The 23,835-nt window shown below is 35.1% G+C and overlaps 2 protein-coding genes across 4 annotated transcripts in view; one reads left to right on the top strand and one right to left on the bottom strand.

Moving 5' to 3' along the window:
* The window catches only part of ZFYVE21 (zinc finger FYVE-type containing 21), a 30,009-nt gene extending 27,694 nt beyond the window's left edge, over window positions 1-2,315 (top strand). For both annotated transcript variants that reach the window (XM_051978295.1, XM_051978296.1), the window contains 2 exons: window positions 247-389; window positions 1,665-2,315. In XM_051978295.1, the coding sequence (XP_051834255.1) occupies window positions 247-389; window positions 1,665-1,700 (179 nt within the window). In that variant the 3' untranslated portion in view covers window positions 1,701-2,315. The remainder of the gene's footprint in view (window positions 1-246; window positions 390-1,664) is intronic.
* A 340-nt stretch (window positions 2,316-2,655) lies between these two features.
* Window positions 2,656-23,835, bottom strand: part of PPP1R13B (protein phosphatase 1 regulatory subunit 13B) — a 119,701-nt gene continuing 98,521 nt past the window's right edge. For both annotated transcript variants that reach the window (XM_051978279.1, XM_051978280.1), the window contains exons 9-17: window positions 21,263-21,443; window positions 14,449-14,618; window positions 12,734-13,235; window positions 10,335-11,110; window positions 8,306-8,446; window positions 8,081-8,214; window positions 7,209-7,375; window positions 5,860-6,059; window positions 2,656-4,532 (exon numbers count right to left, since the gene is read on the bottom strand). In XM_051978279.1, coding sequence (XP_051834239.1) covers window positions 4,491-4,532; window positions 5,860-6,059; window positions 7,209-7,375; window positions 8,081-8,214; window positions 8,306-8,446; window positions 10,335-11,110; window positions 12,734-13,235; window positions 14,449-14,618; window positions 21,263-21,443 — 2,313 coding nt within the window. In that variant the 3' untranslated portion in view covers window positions 2,656-4,490. The remainder of the gene's footprint in view (window positions 4,533-5,859; window positions 6,060-7,208; window positions 7,376-8,080; window positions 8,215-8,305; window positions 8,447-10,334; window positions 11,111-12,733; window positions 13,236-14,448; window positions 14,619-21,262; window positions 21,444-23,835) is intronic.

Raw genomic sequence — 23,835 nt, 5'->3', positions numbered from 1 at the left:
GAAACGTCATGGCCTGGTAAAGACACTTTTTTAGAAGAGCAAACCATGTTTTTTTAAAAGTAGCATGAAGTAAGGCCTTGGTGTTCTGTAGAAGGAGCAAATTCAGCATTTAAGTAAATACCTTGAACAGGTAAGAGGACAGGCATACTGACGTACTGCCTTGAGTTAAGTATTTGCTCCTCAGAAAAAGGGGCTCCTTACTTAACAGATGTCAATTAAGAGAAGGCCTTTTATCTTCTTTTTCAGGAGGCAATACTCGAGCCACTGGTATGCTTCTTCAATACAAGGAACCAGGGGCTCAGGATGTAACCCAGATGAAGTTCACTGCCAGTGAAGACTCAAACTCTAACAAAAAGCAGTCAGCCACCTGGTTAGCAGCCATGCATAAGGTACTTTGTAAAGCATTCACTTTCCTATCAGCTGGCTAGGTGGTACCCAATAGAAGGTTTAAGAGGGTTATACAAAGTCTCTTGGGAAAAGTTATGTTACAAGAATAAGACTAATAATAATACTAAAGCACTTCCCCTCCCCCCAAAAAATTATTTTTGGCTAAAATTGCACTTTCCTAGTTTAATATAATATTTAATATAATTTCTGCTTAATATAAAGGGGATTTTCCAAAGCAAAGATAGTTGTCACTTACTCATTGCTGTTTAATTAGGAGACAAGGATTAAGAAATCTTCCACCTAGTAAGAGCTTAAGTCATTTGGGTGTCAGAGGAAAGTGGCACATGTTGGAATAAATCAGAAACAGCAACAGTTGAATAGCTGAAAGACGGGCAGAGTAAACAGTCCTTCCATTCTGCTGTTATGTCACCAGATGAAACAAGACAGTTGCCCACCCTAATTGAGTGTCTTGCTTACAAAGAAATAGGCTACTTGAAAATTCATTGAGTCAGGACAATCCAGGCTTTAAATGATAAGAGCAAGGTCCCAGGTCTCTATTGGTTTTAAAAAATGCAGAGTGGATCCAGTTGATCTCGGAAGGCTCTTATTCAGTAAAAACAAGCATTTCTATATTCATTTCAAAAGGAAGTGGAGTGGAGGGCAGCCACATGGTGCAGTGGATAGAGCATTGGCCTTGAAGTCAGGAGGATCTGAGTTCAAATTCAGCTTCAGACACTTAACACTTCCTAGTGTACCCTGGGCAAATCACTTAACCCCATTTGCCTCACACACCCAAGAGAGAGAAGAAATGGAACTTAAAATGTTTTCAGAAAACCACAAGTAGCAATTGTTGTACTTTTATTTTTGTCAATTAAGTTGTTCTAAAGATAGCCGAGTCACTAGTCCCAAATCTACAAGGACTTGTAAAAGAAAGATCACATGTTCATAAGCATTTTTCCTTCACTGATAACACGTCATAGTGTTTTATCTCCATTTTTACTGACCAAGAACTTTGTGTGTAGGTAGAAAGTAAAACGTTGCCTAAGTCAGTTCAGTTATATATGAATAGTCTGAGTTTCTACATATGACCCAGATTGGTTAAGACAGCTAATTTTCTACTTTATATTAAATAGATCTTTGGTTTGGTTGCTGTACCCCCAGAGTGTGAAGAGAAATATATTTACAAACGTTTAGTTTTGCCTTTCTTGCTTCTGATGTTCCTGACCTAGGAGTTAGCTATTAAACATAGTCTTTATTCTTCTTTCATTACAATATAGGCAGCCAAACTCCTATATGAATCCCGGGACCAATAATCATGGAAGTATTTGAGAAGCTCTATGAAACTCCCTATATGTTCACAGCTGATTAATTCTGTAAGTGCTGGGAAATGCAATCAAAAAGTGTTTGGAAAAACCTAAGTGTTCATTGATCTAGTGCAATATGTATACAGTTTATTAATGCTTTAAATACAGCTTCACGTCTGACTTTGTATACTTTATTTCATTGGTACTTATTATGGGCTGGAAAAGAATCTGACCCCATACTACTGTTTAAACTATCAGGTATTTTTAGTATAATCTATACCATGTTTTATAATATATACTGGGTTTACTTATAGGATACTTACTAGTAGGTCATTTCAATGTACTTTTTTGCATTGTTATGGGATAAATCAGGATTTTTCCTTTGTATTTGGAGGTGAAATATCCTGATGTTGAGCTATTCATTGCCAATAGAACCTGCCTTAGATTGTTTTATATAATGTTCTTCTTTTATGATGTCACTAATTGGACCCAAACAAACTTTTGATACGTCTTACTGAAAGTTTGTAGCTTTTATGGTCCAGGTTTTGTACTTTTCACTTGATTAAAATGATTGTACAGCAATTTGTGCATAAAACATGATTAAAAACTATTTTGAAAAATTAATAGCGATGCTCCATTTTTGTCTTGTAACCTGCAGATCTTCAGTACAATCTTAATTTACCAATGAGAAAGCGAAAGTCCAGAAATGGGAGGTGATTCAGTGACAAAAATATAGGTAGTTAATAGTAGAACTGAGATTACAACCCAGATTTTAGTAATCTAAGTCTAAACTTTGTAATGGAAATATCTGGGATAACAATCAAAAATCAGCTCTAAGAGAAAAAACTGCCCCATTTGTCGGAAAATAGTATAGAAGAAATTCCTGGCTCAAAGAGTTAGAACAGGCTTCAGAGATATTTTTCCATTTCAAGAGAACGGATATATAGACACATTTAGACCCAAGTCAGGGGTAACCATAGTTTATTTGTGCACATTTACATCAGAATTAGCATTAATTATCAAAGCTCTTTTAGAAATAGTGATTCTGTCACATTCATACAGCAAGTTTTTTTGAACAATATCCTTTTACTTTCCATCACCACAATATATATATATATATATATGTATATATATATACACAAATAATGCTAAAATGTACTCAGTTACAGCACTGCATTGACTTTTTATAGAGAGATATATATAGAGAGAGATATACATATATAAATTATACATAAGACTTATACATGGAAAAAAATCCTACACTTTAATGAGAAACATTTTTAACATGGCTACAACTCAAAAGATAAAATAAAAAAAATACTTTTGGTATACAAAAGCATATACATTATAATTCAAATTCCAGTGAAGTGCTTTAGTTTCCTCTTTCTTATCTACAAAATAGTGGACAACATTATTGCATAACTGGCCCATTTTAGATATAAGACTACTGAGAACCATAGCAACTGTCCTCTTGGCTCAATGCTCCCATCTTTTTACCCTTGTCTAGAATTTCCACCTCATAGATTCATTTCCTTTTTTCACTATAATGCTGCCACTGAGTTACGTTCCCAGTGTTAGTTCACTCCTTCAACTATCACAGCTTCCCTTAGTCACTTACACAAGCTCTGACTCTGCTCAACTATTTTATTCCCATCTATTTAAATCTTGACTTAATTTGACTTTAGTTCCAGTGTTACTGACTGCTTTTAGATTTTAGAACAAATTTAAACTTTTAGTATTAAGAAACACATATCAATCAGTGAAGGTTTTATAAACAAACTTGGTCAACTCAGGAAGTGAGGGAACCTACTTAGGTTAGGCTCTTCAAATAAATTAAATCATACATTTAAACCTTTTTTTTTAAAGCTTCTTTATACCAGAGGTCTCAAAGAAATACAAAGACTTAAATAAATCAATAATGGAAGTGAATGACATCCTCTTGCAGACCCACAACAAAAATGAAAATAGGATATCAAAATCTAGATGCAGAACACCCACATTTTGTAATTAACACTGACAAATTCCCATAAAAAATCCTTTGGTAAATAAAAAGATGATGGGAGTAGTGGGGAGAGAAAAAGTAAACAGGGAAAGCGTTTTTACAATAGAAAGCTTCTGACTTGGCAAATAGTTTGCAGGAATCTGTCTTATGTAGTTAACAGGGAAAGAATGTGTTTAAAACCATTTAAAAAATTATTTGCTGGCATTAGAATTAAGCAAAATGGAGACTAATTAGGGGTTAGAAACACAACACGTGAAGCTATAGGGAACTTTCTAAGACTTCATAACCACTCTTTGAATGCCCAAAACTCCATTTTCAATGGCTTTGAAGGAATCATTTGTTATAAATAAAGCCAAATGTGTTGGCCTCAAAGCCCCTAGGGCAATTTTCCAGTCATGCCGAGGGTACACAAATGCCTTTTCTCAATTCTGAGTAATGACTATCACCTGATATTTCTAGAACACTTTTTGATGTAAGAAATTCTTTACATGTATATGATTTAATTTTTGGCAACTAACTAGTTTATGGGATTTCTATTGGCAACAGGGGGTGATCGTTTTGAAGGCCTTTTGTTTATTTTGACATGGTGTAATTGGCAAAATACAGAATTAGTGGACATATAAGTACCATGCATGGATGCTGGCAGATTTAGAAGGAAGGGCCTCACTTACAAACTGCAGATGTTTCTTCTGCTAATGAGAGCACCATTAAAATGAGAGTTCTCCAACTTCAATTCTCTTGATAGGATAGGTCTTCAGTGACTTCTGGCAATGGTAAAACAGCACTGCTCCCTAGGTTCAAGCTAAGGTTCGCTGTCTAGGTTTGATTCGTGGATATAACTAAAAAGAAAGAAAATTCAATTGAGCCAACTGTCATAAAAGTGGGAAATGACATTACTAACAAGTGCTTTTAAGGGACCTCAGGACAGTCATATACCCTTTCCAAAAAATTAAAAGCAGTCCCTACTCTGATTGAACATACCCTCCCCCACATCACCCAAAACTTTTGGACACTATTGCTCTGCACTTAGGTATATTACCAGGCCTAAAACTAACTGTAATAAAGCATTAATCGTCCAAGCTAAAAACTCAGGACTAGAAAAAGAGATCAGAATTGAATGGAAAGAGCCAAACGGAATAAAAAACAGCAGCCTATTCAATGTTTAGATTAGAACATAACATGTATGAAGTCAAAGAATTTCTTACTGGACGATAAGTATTGAAAAATGCAAAAGAGCAACTGCGCAAAAATTAGTTTTATCCCATATCTCTATTGAAAAGTATAATGTAATACTTTCCAAGTAGATGTGATTTGAATGTAAAAGATCACCTTTTAATTTTTTAACAAGGGAAAAACTTTTTAGAACAGAAAGTATATATCATCAGATAGGTGTGTTTGCATACCTTTCACTACTACTAAGGCTTAATTAAGAAAGAATTTATAATCATTAAATAAGAAGGTGATTTTGGGACAAAGACAATCTGAATCATGTTAAATTCAAAAATTTTTGCAGAAACAAATCAGTGGAGATAAGTCAAGAAACTTCATAAGAAAAAAAAACTCTTTCCATTAAATATCTTGAAAAATGGGAAAAATAAATCTGAAAAATGGTAGTCGTTAATATTGGAGAAGCTGCTGAAAGACAAGCACATTAACAAAAAATGGAGCTGTGATTAAGTCTAACATTCTCAATGTTGATTTAAAATTAGGTAATTAAAGTGACTAACCTGCCCATTCTCTTCCTAAAAGGAAACAATCCTGAATTAAGGGTAACAAGAGTTTTTTAAGAGATAACAAAATAGTCTCACAGAAAGGCAGGGGACAGACTAGTAGGCTAGAATGTACACATCATCAGATACAATCATTATTTGCTTTGTGTAAAAAGGTGGCAGGAGGAGGACATACACATATCTAAAAGTAACAATAAAATGCCAATCATATAAAAGGCAAAGGCCATTTTTATAATAAAACTGAAAAATGAAAACATCTCAGTTCTCTTTCTTAAGGCTTTCTTATAACTGTGTCTAGAAAGTGTCTTCCCATAATTTGCTAAATTCCCCTCACAATCTAACAATAAATGCATCTAATGTTTATCACATGAATGTTAACAGCCTTTGGGACAGAGAATACTATAGGAAAAGGAAGACTATACAGTAAGACACATACCCCTAGTAGGTTTTTAGGCACATAACCTTCTCTTTCCCCAAGGCGAGCCCACCACCATTCAGTTTCATTGTCATCTTTACGCCTCAGGATAGTTATGGCATCCCCTTCATGGAATGACAACTCATCACTGTTCTGAGCTTCATAATCCCAAAGTGCATATACCACTCCTTTGTTCATCACGCCCAGCTTTTCCTGGACACCTGTCATCAAAAAATAAGTGTTCAATAAAAGGCAAGAGTATCCGAGACACACGGTCTTATATATTCAGACTACTGAATGAATCTGCTCAAGAGATGAAGGTTTAAGGGAGTCACACATAATACCCATAAATGAGCAGTCCAGATTTCAGGAAGACTTAAATAATGAGTAATATATTCATAAATAATGAGCAGATAAGAAGTACTCAAGGATAATGGGCTTTCCTAAATTTTAACAAAATGGTAGACCATTCACAGATGCCCCACTGAAATTATGACAACAATGTATCACTGTTCTAAAGTATCAGGCTGAAGTAGCCAAAATCTAAGATCTAACTTTCTAAAAGAAAAAAAAATTATAAGGGTTGTACCACTGTTCACAGGCAGTAAGGATCATAAGGAAAGGTAGCACATGACATTAAACTGGAATTATCCTTTATCAAGGAGGAGAATTAGGACTACTTTTGTCATGTTAAAAGCTCCAATATCTTTACTAGAATGTCTGTCGCCCTTGGTGTGAGTCCTAAATATTTATAAGCCAAGAACTTTTCTTCCCATATTTAGTATGTATGTAGTTCTTTAAGAGCACAGGCTGTGCTTTATTTACTTTTGGATCCTTCCCTTTCTGCCCTACCTCTTAGCCTATTGTTTTTTTCTCAGCCCTAGACATAAATGGTCTATGTTTTCCAGAGGGGTGGGAGGGGGAAGAGGAGCTGAAAGCATTTATATTCGGGGTCTATCAATGAAATAAAAGTCATTGTTTTGCTTCTACAAGTATGATTGCAAAAGCTGACAATCACAGCAATCCCAAGATGGTGCTACTCTAGATGGGAGCTGTGAGCACAACTGCACTGTTTCCCCTCCTCAGAGTTGGGGTTCATAACCTTTGTTTGTTTACTGAGCACTCTGGTGGCTGTGGAAGTCCATGGAGCCCTCTTTCCCTGTAGTATTTAGTTCCTTTCACAGTGACCTTCCTAAGATAAATAGGAAAAGTCCTATAAGACTTAAAGAATCTTGTTAACTTGAGGAGAAAGTTAATGTGCTTGCTTGACTCAATGACACCGAAAACATGTCTACAAGGTTTTACACATATGCTGTGTCTGTCTCTCTCAGCCCTGCCTTTCCCTAACTACATACACACAAGGACCTTACCATACAAAAACTGGGAGCACTGAATATAGCCTTCTTCCATCTCTTCACACTTGTCGGCTGCAGTTTCGATGTCACTGATAGTTGAAGCAAAAATTGCTGCTCCACTTTCCACCAGCTGTTTGCAAAGGTGGACACTGTTGCATGAAGCTGCACAGTGTAGAGGCGTCCTGAAATCAGAGGAAGAGAAACAAGATAGATGATGGGAAAGCAAAGCAGATATTTTCACATGCAGAGAGAACAAAGTAAGTGAACAAATAAATGGATGTGTATATATGAAACGAGGCATATTTGACATACAAGCTAAATCTCCTTATCATTAATTATCATTCCCTCTCTCTGGTCCTCAGTTTCTTGTAGGATGAAACAAAGAAAGGTCCCTTTGAAATTCTAAGATAATATCGTCAATAATCCTTGTTTGTACTTTACCTACATTTTATCAAAATTACAATTAATTTTTATGGCATGGAACCTATTAGCAAACTATTCAAGATAATCTTAAGAGAAATTTTTTTCCAGAAATGCTAAGTAAAGAGTTTTGAAATAGGTGTTGACAGAAATTATTAATAACAGTAATTTACTTATATAGCAGCTTACACTATTAGTTAATGGCAGCTTAGCAATATCACTTAAACTTTCATTTTATAAATTATGGAAACTCAAGTTCAGAAGGGCTAAGTGACACAAAATCATAGAGTCTGCAAGAAGCAGAAGAAGGATTCAATCTCTCTTTTGACCAAAAATCTGATGTTCTTATCAGTCTCCCACTGTAATATGACTCATGCTTTCCTCTTTAAGGAAAATCTTGAGCAGTCAACTTTAAAAATCGATGCAGTTAAGAGTTCTATATGGAATAAAAAAGCAAATATTCTTACCATCCGTCACTGTCAGCTGCATTCACATTAACACCAAAATCAAGCAGGAACTTGACAATGTGGTGGTGGCCAGCACACACTGCGTTATGTAAAGGAGTGATACCTTCATCATTAGGCTTGCTGGGATCTTCTACCTAAGAGAAATGATGTTTGTTGTAAAGGCACAAAGATCCTTTTCTCACTGTCCCCAGAATAACAACAGGCTCTTAATGCTTAGAGGCTCACCTCATAGATTATCCTTTGTACCAGATCAAATTCCCCTTCCAAAGATGCATCCAAGAGCAAAGCCAAAGGATTAAACTTTACTCTCAGTCCATGACCAGTCCGTTCAGAATTTGGTTTCTTCAGGTTAGTACGTTTAATTTGCTGTGAAGAAAGCATATGTTTTGATTCAACTTTTGTTAATAAAGTCTTCAGTGTTTTGGAAAACAACTTCTACAAGCTCATGGAACTGGAAACACTAAGATGATTGGACTCCTCCCTCTCACCCATCATATTCCATCAGTTACCTCCCAATTCTACATCCATAATCTCTCTCCCATCAGTACCCTCCCTTTCCACTTTTCACTTTTCCCTTTCCCCCTATCACCACCTTAGACTACTAAACAGCTTCTCGATAGGAATCTTGCCCTTCCCTCTTTCTGCCGTGAGGTCATGCAAAAATTACTCTTCAAGAATTCAGGTCCATCATTTCATCTTTTCTATACAAAGCTCTTGTCCTAGATTTTAAACCCTGCCTACCTGGATTAAATCCAGATACTTTTCTTGATAATCAAGAATCTCTACATAACTCTACCCAGTCTTACTTTTTCTATTCCTGATTCATTCCCTAGTAGATATTCCATCTTGTAGCCAACCTGGAGGATTCTAACAAAACTGCCCCAGACGTTTTGACGGCAATGCCTTTGTTGTCCCCACTTTTATACTTGTCATACTTTTCTCCTCTCTCTGCTTGAGCTGCAGACATCTTTCCCACTTTTCCCTCAAACTCATACCGACTAACTGGCTGAGGCTCTGATTTCAATCTCCTTGGACCCCAAAAGTCCCTATTTTTAAAATTTCTATGACCTACTATATGTGACAATTAGTAAATTTTAAATTAAGGGATTTAAAGCTGAAAGGATCATTAATAAATGAGTGTATGTATTTTTAATAAATAGATGGCTTACTGAACACCAGTACCAGAAGAACAGGAGACCACCAAGGATAAGTTTTAGAATTTTAAAATCATAAAGTCTCTTATGCATCATGGAGCTGCCCCTTCTTTTGAGAAAAGACGTAGAACTGGAAAGCAATTTGCTGACCTTGTGCTTGCTCCAATCCCCCTTCTATTTTCTTTAGCAGACCATCCCTGGACTCATTCTCTCATTTTCTTTGCCAAGTGTCTTCAAATATCCTCAAGCTTTCCCACAAGTATCTTAAATACAATATATCCAAAACAAAATAAATTCTATATCCCATCTCAATCTGTCCTTTCTCCAAAACTTCCCAGTTTCCATTAAGAGCACACTTCCAATAAACGAGGTTCAAAACCTTAAAGTTATTCTTTACTTGTCCCATCCTGGTAAAGACCTCATGCTGGAACTTTGCAAAGTTTTCCTATGTCCAATTTTTTCCTCTCTTAAGGCCATCCTCAAAGTCATCAAAGAAAGTGGGTGGCTACTGGAAAAAGATCAAACTGTCACTACTCTCCATCCTTCCTACACATGCTCCTCAAAAATCTTAAATGGTTTCAATGCCTTTAGGATAAAATATAAACTTTTTAGCTTGACATCTAAGGCTCTCCACAATCTGGCTCAAGTCTGCTTTTCCAAATTTTTCTCACATCACACCCTACATTCCTGCCAAAATAGAACTTAACTTTCCATCTTCCATGTACATGTTAATTGGTCCTGGCCATTCCCCATGGCTCAAATGACTTCCTCATTTCTGCCTCTCAGAATCCTCAGCAACCTACATCATGGTAGCTGTCATGTCATTTTTCCCCAGATACTAATTATATTTACTTCTTCCAATCACTTCCTACTTATATATGTACATGCTGAATCCCTCAGCAAAATTTAAGCTCCTTGGGGGCACAGCTTGTCTCTTTACTGTCTTAGTACTCTAGTATCTAGCACAGGGCCTTTAATAATCATTTGGTGAATGGAACTGAACTTCCTGGCTGAAATTTGTCTTCCCCAGGAGCAGGATGTGTCCCATGGGACCCGAGAGGCCAGGGCTCTCTTGAAGACCACCCTTGCAGGTCACTCACCATCGTTGTCACGGGGACTAGAAGACCAGCTGGGGGAGGTACCAGGGGAGGAGGAGCCTCTTCTTCTCTGGGAGAACTGGCCTCCCCAGTGGGGCGTGGCTCCTGTTCACCTGCTGGGAACACAGCCACGTTGTTGTTGTTATCTTCCGCAGTCTCTGGGCTCTGGATGATAGTTTCAGTGCTAATCAGTTCCTCAGTTTCAGGGGATGGTAATTCGTTATCATTGGCATCTGATGATGGCGGAGGTTCTTCAGGGGGAGGAGCTGTAGGCTGTGCAGGAACAGGTTCTTCTAGATTTCCATTGGTATTTGTATTCCCATTATCAACATCTGCCAAGGTGCCTATGAAGTCTTGTGAGTTGCTCGGTTGATAGAAAGGTGCACTTTCCATCCCACCAGCGAGGGTGTTGAAGCGCTGATACAGCAATTTCTGGATATTTGGTCCACTAGGACCTTCTGGCTCTGTGATGGAACTGCGTTTTTTTAAGGGTCTAGGGGCATTAGCCAGTTTCCTTCTCAGAGCTTCCAGATCTGCATCACTCTGGTATCGAAGAGGTGAATGGACAATAGGGGTGAGTTTGGTGGGACTAAGGGGTCGAGGGATGTTTTCCACATTACTGTTTTCACCAGATGGTGGGACATTTTCTTGTTCCTGATCTTTCTCAGTAAGTTCAGAAGGAGGCTGTGGCTGTGACGTGTTTGAAGACAAAGGCCCATAAAGAAATGGCAACGGTGAAGGAGAAGTGGAGCCAGACGGCAAAACAGGCTTCCCATAAACTGAAGGAAACAAGAAGCAAGGTGAAGGGCATTTCAAGTGACACTGTACCCATCATGTACACACCATGTGGAGTCACTACTAAAGAGGAGAAATGCTCACTTCTCAAGGACTATAAAGTTGCAGACATGCTATTGCCAGGAGAAGTTCTACTCTATACCAACGAAATCGCACTTACAGCTTAAAAATTTTTTTAAAACTATCTAGGGTCAATCTCTCAGTGTCAAAGAAACTCTTTAAGTCTAAAAGTTGCAGGGTAAGTGCCAGTTTGTAATAATTAAAGCAGTTTCCTCACTGGAGAACCCTATACCAAGAAAATCACAAAGAGAGAGAGAGAGAAAAGAGAGCTCAACTACTGTATCACATAACCAATGTGTTTGGGGAAAGCTGAATGTAAACAAAATCCAATTTGGGGGCAACTAGATGGCATGGGGAATAAAGTGCCTGCCCTAGAGTCAGATCTAACCTCAGACACCTAATAATTTCTAGCAGTGTGACCCTGTGTAAGTCACTTAACCCTAATTATCTTGCAAAAAAACCTCCATCTGCCCTCCCCCCCAAAAAAACCCACTAAAATTTGATTTTAATGCATGAAGGGGATCTAAAAAGGAAAAATAAAATAAAATAAACCTCTAACAGCTGCTTCTGAAAATCCTAGCCTGTGCCAGAACTCTTCCCTCAGAAAAATGCCACAAAAACCTGTGGGCACTATTCATTTAAGGATCAATGGAAGAATTACCCTGTTGACATACCTGGTCTTGTGAAAACTTTGGTTCCCAGTGATACCCTAGATTCTTGAGCTGGACCAACTATTCTGGTTGCCCAGTTAATAACTAAATCTGCTTCCTCACCCTCAGAGTTCAGAAACCTTATCTCCACTCCCAGCCAGAGTCATCTTAGAATATCTTATCAAGTCCTACATTGGACCTCCCACACTATGGACTTGTGTTATCAAATAACAATATGCAATCTTCCTTCTGAATGCCCTTAAATGTCATTTTTATCCCTAAAGCACTGGAAATTCAGTATACAGTTTTTCACTGGGTAGATGAAGTAAACCAAATCCAAGTCAATGCCTTCTTCACCGCCTGATCCAAGAAGTGGCTCTTGTCTTAGAAGGCTTCTTTTGCCTCCTTTCCTCCCTGGTAGAAGCCTCTCCCACACCAATAAAGAAGGAAGAAGAACTCTCTGGCCCTATTACTTTCTGCTTGGGGAACTGATCCTAGTTGTCTCTGCCACTGTAGCAGCGAAATACAAAAATGTCTCAGCATTCAAAAATGCAAAGATGGAAACTCCTGCTGAAATATTAGAACTTCTTCACAGTAAGATGAAAGTTTCTAAATCCCACTTTTCCAGGAGCATAAGGCTCTTTGTCCATCTGACTTGGCATGGACTAGAAATCAGATAATGAGATATATTTGTTCATTATCAATTTGCAAGACTGCTTTAAATGTACTTTCTTCCCAATTCACCTACCTCAGTCATTTAGCATTTTAAAAAATTAAAAATTATTCAACATTTAATAACATATGACACAACAAAATATTAAGATGGGGATGCTGACTGTAAAAATTTAAGAACTATTTTTTTTCTACCAAGGAAAAAATAATATGAATACAATCTACCTGCTTTAACGGACTTATTTAGAGTATTATACACAGCCTGTTGATAATTCTTAGGAGGTGTAGCTTGCTGAAGGTACATGGAATAAATGGAACTTGAGTTCACTGTCTGAGGTCCTTTTCTGGGAGACTGGGGCCTTGATCCTTTGTCAGCCAAGAACGGTCTAATAGCCACAGTTAATGGGAGATCAGGTCTGCCATCTCCAGATGGAAATAATGGAGGACCAGTTGGCTGATATGTAGGACTTGGAGGTACAGAAATCCTCTGCTGAATCTGTTGTGAAGAACTAGGCTGGTGTATGTTGCTTGAAGAGGGTAGGGGAGCAGGTTTCTGCCAATTCGTTACGCCTGTGCCAGATCTGGGGAGGCTGCCATCTTTTCTCCGTTCCAAAGAATTTGTGGAGCCTGGCCCCAAAGGAACAGGGCTTGGATACGTTCCATAGTTCGGAGGCAACTGTTTACTTGTACCCGGAATAGAGGGTGATGCTTTTCCAATATCAATGCCCTAAATTTAGATTTCAAAGAGAAAGGGAGAGGATGAAATGGTGTGTGTTTAAAAATTAAACACTTTTTCCACCTATCACAAGTAAAAAGATTAGGAAACCAAGATTTTAAACAATACCAAGTCAGTTTGTTACCCAGAAATACTAATAATACATATGTAAGTCAAAAATAAAGAGATTCTATCGCACAGACCCAATATTGTTGGTGAAAAGAGAAAAGATTGAATACAGTATTGTTTTGTTTTGACAATTCATTAAATGAAGTTATTAGGGGATCACTGACTACTAAACAGTGGTCTAACATACTGGCATTATGACTTAATAAAAGGGAAAAGAAATGTATTAATTAATGAGCTTCCTTTATTGTTGACCTGTGTTTGCTCTGGAAACTTGGCCAATTCCCTGAGTAAACTCAGTCATCCTAAAGGAATGGACAAATATTCTCCTTGGTGGGTCTCTTGAGATGGAACACCCTGTACCTGGAAAGGCTGCTTTATCTCAAATAGCTTTGTCACATAGCAAACGAGAATACCTAGCATGGTGCCTTCTTTGTTCTCAGCCTGTAAAAATTTAGTAGTGGAGTGGACACTTTGGAATCTCCCCCAGGAAGGGACACCTTGCCTGGGACCTTCTACCTGGGAACCTGAAGGCTGTGACTCAGGTTTACAGAGCCAAGAAACTCAGGTCCTGATGCTTCGCTAGGTGGGGATGCTAAATGTTGTTTATTTGTTTGGTTTTTTTATGTTGTCTTTACTGTTACAGTGATCACTGCATTTGTTGATTGTGTGTTATTTTTATGTCATGTTTCCTCTTCCTTTATGTTTTATTTGAATCAAGGTTCTGAGCAGTAATAAAATTGTACTCACCTCTTTGAGTCTGATTCAACATCTGTTGAATGTGAATGCCAAAACTAGATTAACCTTACATCCTCTCCACTATACCACACTGCCTCTTCATAAAGAGCTATTTATTTTAAGAAATAAGACAAGTCTACTGGAGAAATACTCTGACAATGAAAACTACAGAACTAGTGAAACATGATTTGTCAATCATCCCCAAACAAAATAGTTTTTGGTGCCATGAAAGAACATAGAAATTAATATTCTGACATACAGACAATGCCAGGGAAATTTTTTCTTCCAATAGGAAAAAAAGATCAATTAAAACATGTTACAAGATTATTAGCTCAGCATGTAAAAATGAAAACCAGCATACCAGCTTTTCAGTGCTTGCTACTGCTGATAAGGGGAGAGGTTGGCTTGATATTGTTACTTGCTTGAAAGCCCCATCCATGCTTGATTCCTTCCATTCCACATTAGCTGTTTGAATTGGTTTTACTGAAGCGTTTGAGTTTTGTTTTGATGCTGACCAGTTTCCATCATTAGCTTAAAAAAAATGTTTAAGATTAGTCTTGGGTATTGTTCTTAAAAAGGAAAGAATTCAATTAATTAAAAATAATTATTTTAGTCCAAAATAGGAATAACCCAAGGCCAGAAATCCAAAGCACAGTCATCGATCTCAGTGTCTGATTTAGTACAAAAAACAATACTGCTCCCCAATTAGGCATATCATGCTACTCGTTATCATAATTAAATGTTGGAAAGAATTGTGCTATATGAACTTCAGTTTAAATGATCAAAAAAAAAAAAAGACTGATGATAATAGCACAGTTACTGAAATGTTAACAGATAAATACAAGTGCAAAGTTAGGATTTTTTTTTAGCACTAAAATTTTCAGGGAATCACAGAAAAAGAGACTAAAAAGGATATTTCATTAAGAGTACTTTATAAAGTACATTATAAAGTACTTGATAATTTCACTATAAAATTCTCACTTACCTCAAGTATCTTAAGAAATCTTTCACTTCCCCTACCTTTCAATTTCCCTTCCTCTGATTCCCTGATCCCCCACCCCCAAAGTATAAGTTAAAAAAACACATTAAAACTATGACTAACATGTAAGAAAAACCGTTCTGAATTCGCAAATGTGATTTTAAGTTATGATTCATCTGCTGAAAATGTCAATATACTGAAGTAATTACTAATTGCAAAAAACAAAACAAAAAACCAATAAAAGATCAATTCATATTTAAAGCAATCATGACTTAAAAGAATGACATGATTTAAAAGTAGTAATTAGAGAATTCTTAAGTCATTAATTTTCAGATAATTTACTTTAAAAAAAAATCACTATAAAAAAGAGGGTATTTTCCAAACTATGATAAAAGTCATTATGATACTGCCAAAAATTCTCAAATAGCCTCAACGTTTAATGGAGTTGTTATTTTAAGTATTTGATGGCCATGCTTCTAACTAAGTCACCTATTAAAGTGAATCCCAGGTTAGATATAAACCTTAAAGCAACAGGTAACTGTAAATCATTTCCTAAATATACAACACAATATGTGTGAAATTAATGCTGTACAGAACTAAGACATGGGGTATGTGTGTGTGTGTGTGTGTGTGTGTGTGAGTGAGAGAGAGAGAGAGAGAGAGAGAGAATGAGAGTGAGAGAGAGAAAGAGAGAGAAAGAGGAGAGAGGGGAAGGATTAGTCTTTAGATGGTTTTTAAATTGTTTTTGTTTTTTTTTTTTTGAGGTGGAGTTAGTGAAAGTTGTTAATAAATTAAGCTTTGAAGTACAGGTAGTTGTGGAGAAGGGGCTAGTTTCTCAAGATTTGTAAAATGAGGGCTCTCATTCTACTTGCCTAATTTAGAAAAGCTTTTCTAAACACATCATGAAAGAGGATGTACAGTCTTTTACACATGCTTTTTTTTTTTAAATGATCCTTAATCTAGGATCATAAAAACAATTTATTGTTCACCAAGCAGTAGCTGAGTAAAATTTTTACAAAGTTTAAGTTTTAAAAAAGAATGCAGAAAACAGTTGATGTTTCATATGTCTTCACCTTTGATATTTAAAAGGACCTAAATATCATCCATATTGAAGCTTATTTCAACATTATATAGAATGCAATCCATCCATGCTTTCTTATCCTATGAAACTGCTGTCTTTATCCTCATTGAAATCTTTCAGAAAGCATCTACTATGAAATGAATGGGAGACTTTGCTCCAAGTCTTTTAATATGTGATAAAAGATCAGCATAATATACAGGTTGTCCCTCATTCTCACTACATAACCAGCCCTCTAGCTTTTTCAATAATAACTTTTTTCTTTCAAAACAGTTTTTAAATGCAAGTCATCACTGGTAACATATGACCTACGTATATCCATCATACAACTTTTCATTATTTGGAAAGTTATGATGTTGATTCTTCTGACACTATGATGTCCCATGATTCACACAGAGAGAATTGCTAGGACACAGGTGTTAAAAAGATAGTTATCTGAGGTATAAGTTCAGGGATGTTCCGATTTATATATCTATTCTCAATAATTTAGAACATTTTTATACATTTATTAGTAGATTACAATTCTTTTGAGAGCTTTCTGTTAAATATCCTTTGAACATGTCTATTGGTAGAATGGCTTTCAGTCTTATGTTGATCTCTTAGTTGTCAACATAACTTGAATAATAAATTCATATTTGAGAAATTTGGTGCAGAGATTGTTTTCCATTTGACTAATTCCTATTTCATACCAGGTATATTATACAAAAGCTTTTCTATTTCATGTAATCAGCTATCTTATCTTCTATAAATGCCTCTACACTTTGATTAAAAATAAAAACTCACCTCCTTGCAAAAGATGTGAAAAGATATGACCTGCATATAATGGCATGTCCTTCAATATTAAGAACACATTTCCATTTAGAATTGTAATATATAACATTTCATAAAAGTTTTTATCTAAGCCTAATTTCTGCTAGACTATTTTACAGTTTTCCCCACTATCAAAAGGAGTTCTTACCTAAATAATTTTTGTTTTCTAATTTATCAAATGCACTGTGGTTTTCAATAATTAGTTTGTGATATTGGGGGGGAAAGTCTCTCTATAATCTTTATGTCATAAAGTTATTATTTTAAAAGAGTTTTATATTTTGTCAAGGACCTTTTTTTATTTTTGTATCAAAATAATCAGATGCTTTGGGACTTTTTATTTTTAATAAAATTATGTTATTTTCCTCATGTTTGTATCCCTATTATAAATTCAACTTGGTACAACGAATTATTTCTTGAAGGAACTATTATAATATTTAATTGATCATTAATTACATTGATACATAATTCTCTTTTACACTTACCTTATTTAGCTTCAGTACTAGAATTACATTTATTTTATAAAAGAAGTCTGGTAGAATAATTGTACTTTCTTTGGTAGTTTTTGAGAATAATCTGTGTAGCACTGTAATTAATGGGTCCTTAAAAATTTGATAGGAATTCTCTTGAATTTATCAGGACCCAAGTTTTTTTTTAAATTGATACTTTCTTTATAACTAGTTTTATTTTCTTTTTCTGAGATTGAATTAAGATCTCTATTTAGACTTCTGTTAGCATGAGTATTTTATCATTTTTGAAGGTAATCCTCTTTTGTTGTCTTAATTTTCTTAGCATATAACTGCTTCAGTAGGCAGATAATTTTTTCCCCTTGTTTTGCGATTTCATCTGTTCTTCCATTATTTTGGATAAAGTTTTCTATTTTTTTTAAATCAGGTTGGCTAAGGGATTTACTCAATTTTCAAAAAACAAACAGTTTTATTTCTATCATTTCAATAGTCTTTTTGGTTTCTAATTTGATTTCTATTTTTAATATCTCCTCTTTTGTGCTTATTGAGTTTTGTTGGCTATTTTTTTTTTTAGGATTTCATTTAAGTCTTCATTTGCATCTATATCTTGTTTTGTACTCTGAATCAAATTTTTATTGGACTGAGACCTGTAAAGGAATTGTTCACAATTTCTACTTTTTTATAGTTTATTTGTAATATTTCAGTATATAGTCAATTTTTGTAAAAATTCCATGAAATAACAAAAAGGTGCATTCTTTAGTGTTTTTATTTAGAAGATGCCATAAGCTTTAGTTTCGCTAGCAATTTATTCAATTCTCTATTTTATCTTTCTGCTGGATTTATCCAAATATGAGAAAAGGACATTAACATCTATTATAATTCTATTATTCTCTATATTTTCATATAATTCAGTTAACTTATATTTTACGAACTGAATTGCTATGGTATTTGCAGCTTATAAAAGTTAAATATTAATATTGATTTGTTGTTCTACTTCCTTTCAGCATAATGTTCATAGTTTGGTAACAACATTTCCCCTAAGATTTCACAAAGCATTTGATTTTGAAATTCATATCTGAAATGTTATATATTTGCATGTTAGATGAGTTCCATAAATTCAGGGACATTATCTTATTGAATCTTTCTACTTTTTAACCAATCTAGCATAGTGCTCTGAACATAATAGATTCTCTAAATAGTTGTTAAATAAATGATAAAAATCCACAGTTTAATTATACATACCATTGCCTGCTATATGCCAAAGACTAAGAAATGTTCTTTGTGGTACCTAGTGAAGAAATTCATAAATGTTTGCTTTTATTGCAGTAGAACTGTAATTATTCAAATTTTGAAATGATCAAATTAAAACAGTTCCAGCTACCAAGTAAAAATTGTGCACAGCACAATGAAAAGAATGGCATGATATTAACATCTGTCCATTCTTTTAAGGATTTCCCTCAAAAGGAACTATGATTTAGCTGTTTACAATAGCTTATTGCACTTGGATAGCTTCATAAAAGCTAGAAATGATGTTAAGTATTAAACAATAATTATATTCTATACTTTGGAGCATAAACTCTAGAACTGAAGCAATCATGGCCAATAACATGTAATTTATATGTATGAGCCTAACAGATGATTTTTCCAGTTACCAGTTATACCTAAGGCTATATGAAAACCCAAATTTCAAGTTTAGTAAATTCTACTTTCTAACCAAGTCTCTGTCCTATCTTAATATCCATATTCAATCAGTGAAATCCTACTTGTCTCTCACAATGTGCTTGCTTTCAATCTAAGATATCTGATGATTTAATTTCACTAAATTTCATTCATATGTTTGCTCTTATTTTTCTAAAAAAGTGTCAAGTTTCAGTAAGCACAAGACTTTTATCAGTTTAGAAAGAAAAAAAAATGATTGTTAATTTAGCACAAATGAGAGATAATCATAAGCCTCTCCCAATATTCTCTGATTAACATACAGTTTACAAACTGCATTGCAGAGTTTGCAGAATGATGTGAAGATCTGTAGTCAGGTCCAACATCAAGATCTGACACTGTCCATGAACTAGGCCCCTGGTGTTTACTATAACCATCTGTGTAACAAAAGAGTTAAAAAGCAGGAATCAAAAACTAGTACCCCTAGTTGACAAGGTTTTTTTCATCATGGATTCAAAATTAGTTAAAAACGTATCCAGGACTTTCCAGAGTCATTCTAGTCCAAATCATTTTTAAGTAGATTACCTAAAGCTAATTCACATTAATTATAACGGAAAGATTAAGTCTTGTGATTAACTTCTAAAGCAGAAATGCAAAATAAGAATTGTTGTGGCTCAGTGGCTTTGTCTATCTTTTTCCTCTGTGGAAGGAATATTATAATATAGGGCATGAAAAAGAAATGAAGCAGTTTCTATTAGTATTTTTCCTTAGAAGTTTCCTTAACATTTAAAAAAAAGAGATATACTGATAAAAGAGGGAGTCAGGAAGACATCAGATTATTGATTGATTAGTTGCTATCACATAAAAAACACTCACCTTCTCTTAATGCTTATTTACCCAGTTTTTCATTGAAGAGAAAGACAGTTTTAGTTTTAATCTTTGCCCAAGTACCAGGAATTTTTTAAGCAAGTGAAGGATATGGTCAGCCTGTAGCTGAGTAATAAATTCTGACAGCTATCAGAAGGATGGACTGGAGGAGTATGAAACTTGATGCTAAGAGATCAAATAGGATGCTGTGCATTGGTGTAGGTAAGAGATAGTAAGGCCTAAATTAGAGTGATACCTGTGGTAGGAGAGAGAAGATGCATACAAAAGATGCTACTGAGGTATCTTTGGTGAGCCTTGGGTAGTTGCTGGATATGGGAGTGAAGGAAGAGTCGGGAATGACTCCACGGTTTTGAAAATAGGCACCTGGTGGGGCAGTTAGGTAGCGCAGTGGATAGAGCACCAGCCCTGAAGTCGGGAGGACCCGAGTTCAAATCTGGTCTTAACAAATTTCCTAGCTGTGTGACCCTGGGCAAGTCACTTGACCCCAAATGCCCCAGCAAAAAATTTTAAAAAATAAAAAATTTTAAAAAAGAAGAAAAGAAAATCAGCAGAATGGAGGATGGGTGACAGCAAGTGTGGCAGGGAAATGTATCAGCAGCTATTATAATAATCCAGGTATGATGTGATGAGGGCCTATATTAGAATGGTGGCAGTGTCACATGAGAGGAAGTGGCACATTTGAAAGATCTTTCAAAGATGAAATTGGCAGGCAATGGCAAGTGCTCTAGGGAGGGAAAGGGAGAAGAAGAGTGTGGAGTCCAAGATGTGAATCTGTCAGACTGGAGAATGGTACTGCCCTCCACAGGAATAGGAAATGTAGAAGGTGGAGGATTTAGGAGGAAGGAAAATTACTGTGGTTTTACATATGTCGAGTTTAAATGTTTACTGAACATCTAGTTCAAGATGTCAGATGAAGACGTTCCATATGCATGTTACTCTAGAAGTATAATTAGCCATAAGGGAAAAAAAACAAGGAAAAATAATAAAAAATAATAATAGGACTATAGTTATAATGAGGAGGATTGACCCCAACCTCATTTTATAAATGAGGAAACCGAGCCACAGAGATGTTAAGTGACTTGCCCAGAATCACAGCTAGTAAGCATCTGAAACAGGAGTTGAGCCTAGGTCTTCCTGAATTCTATCCATTACTCCACAACTAATATGTAACAAAAAACAAGAAATCTCCATCTCAGAATCAGAAATAATGAAGATGCCATTTAAAATCTCCATTTGTAGACATATGTAATTATCCTCTTAACAGTTTCAAGGATTTTCCCCAGTAAGTCAATTTTCTTACCAGACTTAGATCTTCCATGACCTGCATTTGAAGCAATAGTAAGAGACTGTGGCTTTACTGGGTCACCTGGTACAGAATAAGTTCCAGCACTAGGAACTTGTATATAAGGCCCCACTGCTGCTATTCTTCCAGATGCACTCAGGGATGACTGTGGTGATGATGTTCCATTAACCCGGTTTAACTATATGAAAAAAGAAAAGGGGAATGACCAGTGTGAACTCAAAGCTAAGAGAATTCAAAATAGTAGGTTGATAATAGACTGTTAATCTACTTCTAAACCTTTCCATAGTAATAATGGCCATTTTATACTTAAAAATTCATGTATATTTAGAAATATTAAGTAGTAATCATTAGAACATATTGTGATTTGCATGGGAATATATTTGATGAAACAAAATAAAATTCCTCCTTTCTGTAATTACAGTGGGAAAAGCCCTTTAAAAAAAGAAGTCTCTTAAAATTAAATCAGCAACAGGAATATCGTTATAAGCGAAATAATTTATAAATAAGTTCTGTTTACTTTTTAAAAATTTGCTTTTATATATAGTCTTGTTGCTATTCGTATATATTAAGTCTTAAGATTGGAAACAAACCTTTGAAAATGAACTTTTAAAAAAATGTTTGATTTTTAAAGAAAAAAATTCCCCCAATGATAGAATATTGGTCATGATAATAAAGCTCGTTTTTTACTCTCTAACTAAATAGCTATCTTCCATCACAAATTTATGGTTTTCTTCTGAGATTTAATTTACTGCAAAATACTCCACATTTATAAGCAACAACATAATGGCATAAAATAATGATATCTCATTTGAGTCACATGACTACTTTCAAACATTACGTCTACAAGCAATCTCTAAAAAAAGAGAACCATTTTTCTGTGATCATAATGATATAAATTTTTTGACAACTGAAAAATCAGTAAGAACATGCATTTTAAGTCCACAGGCTAATTCTTCATAGTAACACTATTATTAACACACAAAAAGATAAAAAGGCAATCATCTAGAAGACTCGTGAAAATTTACCATTGATGTTGAAGCCTTTTTTTAAATTTAAAAAAAAAAAAAATGGATCAAGATTCCTGAAAACATTTTGAAAATATCTCCAAATATAAAGCAAATCACTAAGTTTGGGCAAAGGTCACCTGACAATATGCAGAAAAGCAGCAACTACATTACTTGTCCTGCAGCTTATTCATTTCAACTTTTTCAATCTTTAAAACTAATTCACCCAATCCACCAAACCTAATTTCTCTTCCTTTCTTCCCTCATCCATTCTTTCCCCTATACACCACAGCTACTTTTTTATTTTTTAATTTCTCTTGGGACTTTTTAGTTGACATTATTGAAAAAGATTTCACATATCTGAGTCTACATTTGTAACTAAATCTCAGTAGCAAAGATGAAGGGCAAAGGAAAAAACTAGTAACTGTGGATAGAAGTTGAAGAAGAGGGCCATTGAAGTCTAAGATAATGTCCTAAGTCATCAGGCCTCTTTTTGCTTTGCTAAAGCAAAGATGTTGCATTATTTCAAAAATAAATATCTAATGTATATATGATGTCCTTTACATAACAGTAGGTTTAGATCATCATACTGATTTATAGTGACAAAAAGGACAATATTTTTTATTTGAAAAGTATTTGAAAAGTGAATAAAAGTTTGTTTGGCAGCAAAAAAAACCCTGAAGCTGTAGCATTCCAAATGATAATGATAAATTGATAATTTATGATTCCTCTCGAATCCTCTTCATCATCAGAATCTATGCCTTTAATATAATTTTTCTGCCTAATGGTGTCAATTTCAAACAAAAATATTGATGCACAATTGTGTCTGATTCAGCTATAATTCTCATTCCAGAATTAAAAAGCAAATAATTGCCCAATGCCAGATCTTTTCAAATTTAAGTTTAACATTTTCAGAATCAAAAAAAGCCATTGATTTCTTTCCTTCCTCCTTCAAACCCTGTATTCATGTCAAGGACACATCAATCATCAGAAACTACTTGGACAAAGATGTTGGAATCAATACAACAGCTTTTCATCCAGAGGAAGACTAACAACATCAAAATTCAGTTCTTTTGCCTTCCAAGAAACTGCCTCCTAGTTTTGAGACTTTAACATATTTAACACTTAAAACAACAAAGAGCTTTGGAGACATCAGTGAAGATTCACAAAATCCAACTATGCCCACCTAACTATAAAAAGTTATCATCTATATTTTGTTGTTGGAAGCACACTTGAATTATGAAATTTGTTTCCATGGGCTTTGTATAGATTATCCACTCTGGAAGCACTCCAAGATTCAGCATCAACTGTATTTTGGTCTTACCACAATCATATATTCTTCCTATAGCAACAAGGGTCATCATTATAGTGAAGAGTTCCTATATTTGAAAGCATACAGAAGTTACCTGAAGGGAAGCTCTGTACATCTCAGCTATTTGTTTAGGATTCTCCCAAGATTAAGAACACAGACAGCATCTTTATTACTAGAAGAAAAATCTGTAATTTTTTTTTTGCCTAGAATATCCTTAATAGTAAGCCTTTATCAAAGAAATAAGTATTAAATAT

This window comes from Antechinus flavipes, chromosome 2, assembly GCF_016432865.1.
Source record: "Antechinus flavipes isolate AdamAnt ecotype Samford, QLD, Australia chromosome 2, AdamAnt_v2, whole genome shotgun sequence".
In the NCBI taxonomy this organism is placed as follows: domain Eukaryota; kingdom Metazoa; phylum Chordata; class Mammalia; order Dasyuromorphia; family Dasyuridae; genus Antechinus; species Antechinus flavipes.
Note: the sequence above shows the minus strand (reverse complement) of the source record. Positions and strands in the feature narration are given on the sequence as shown.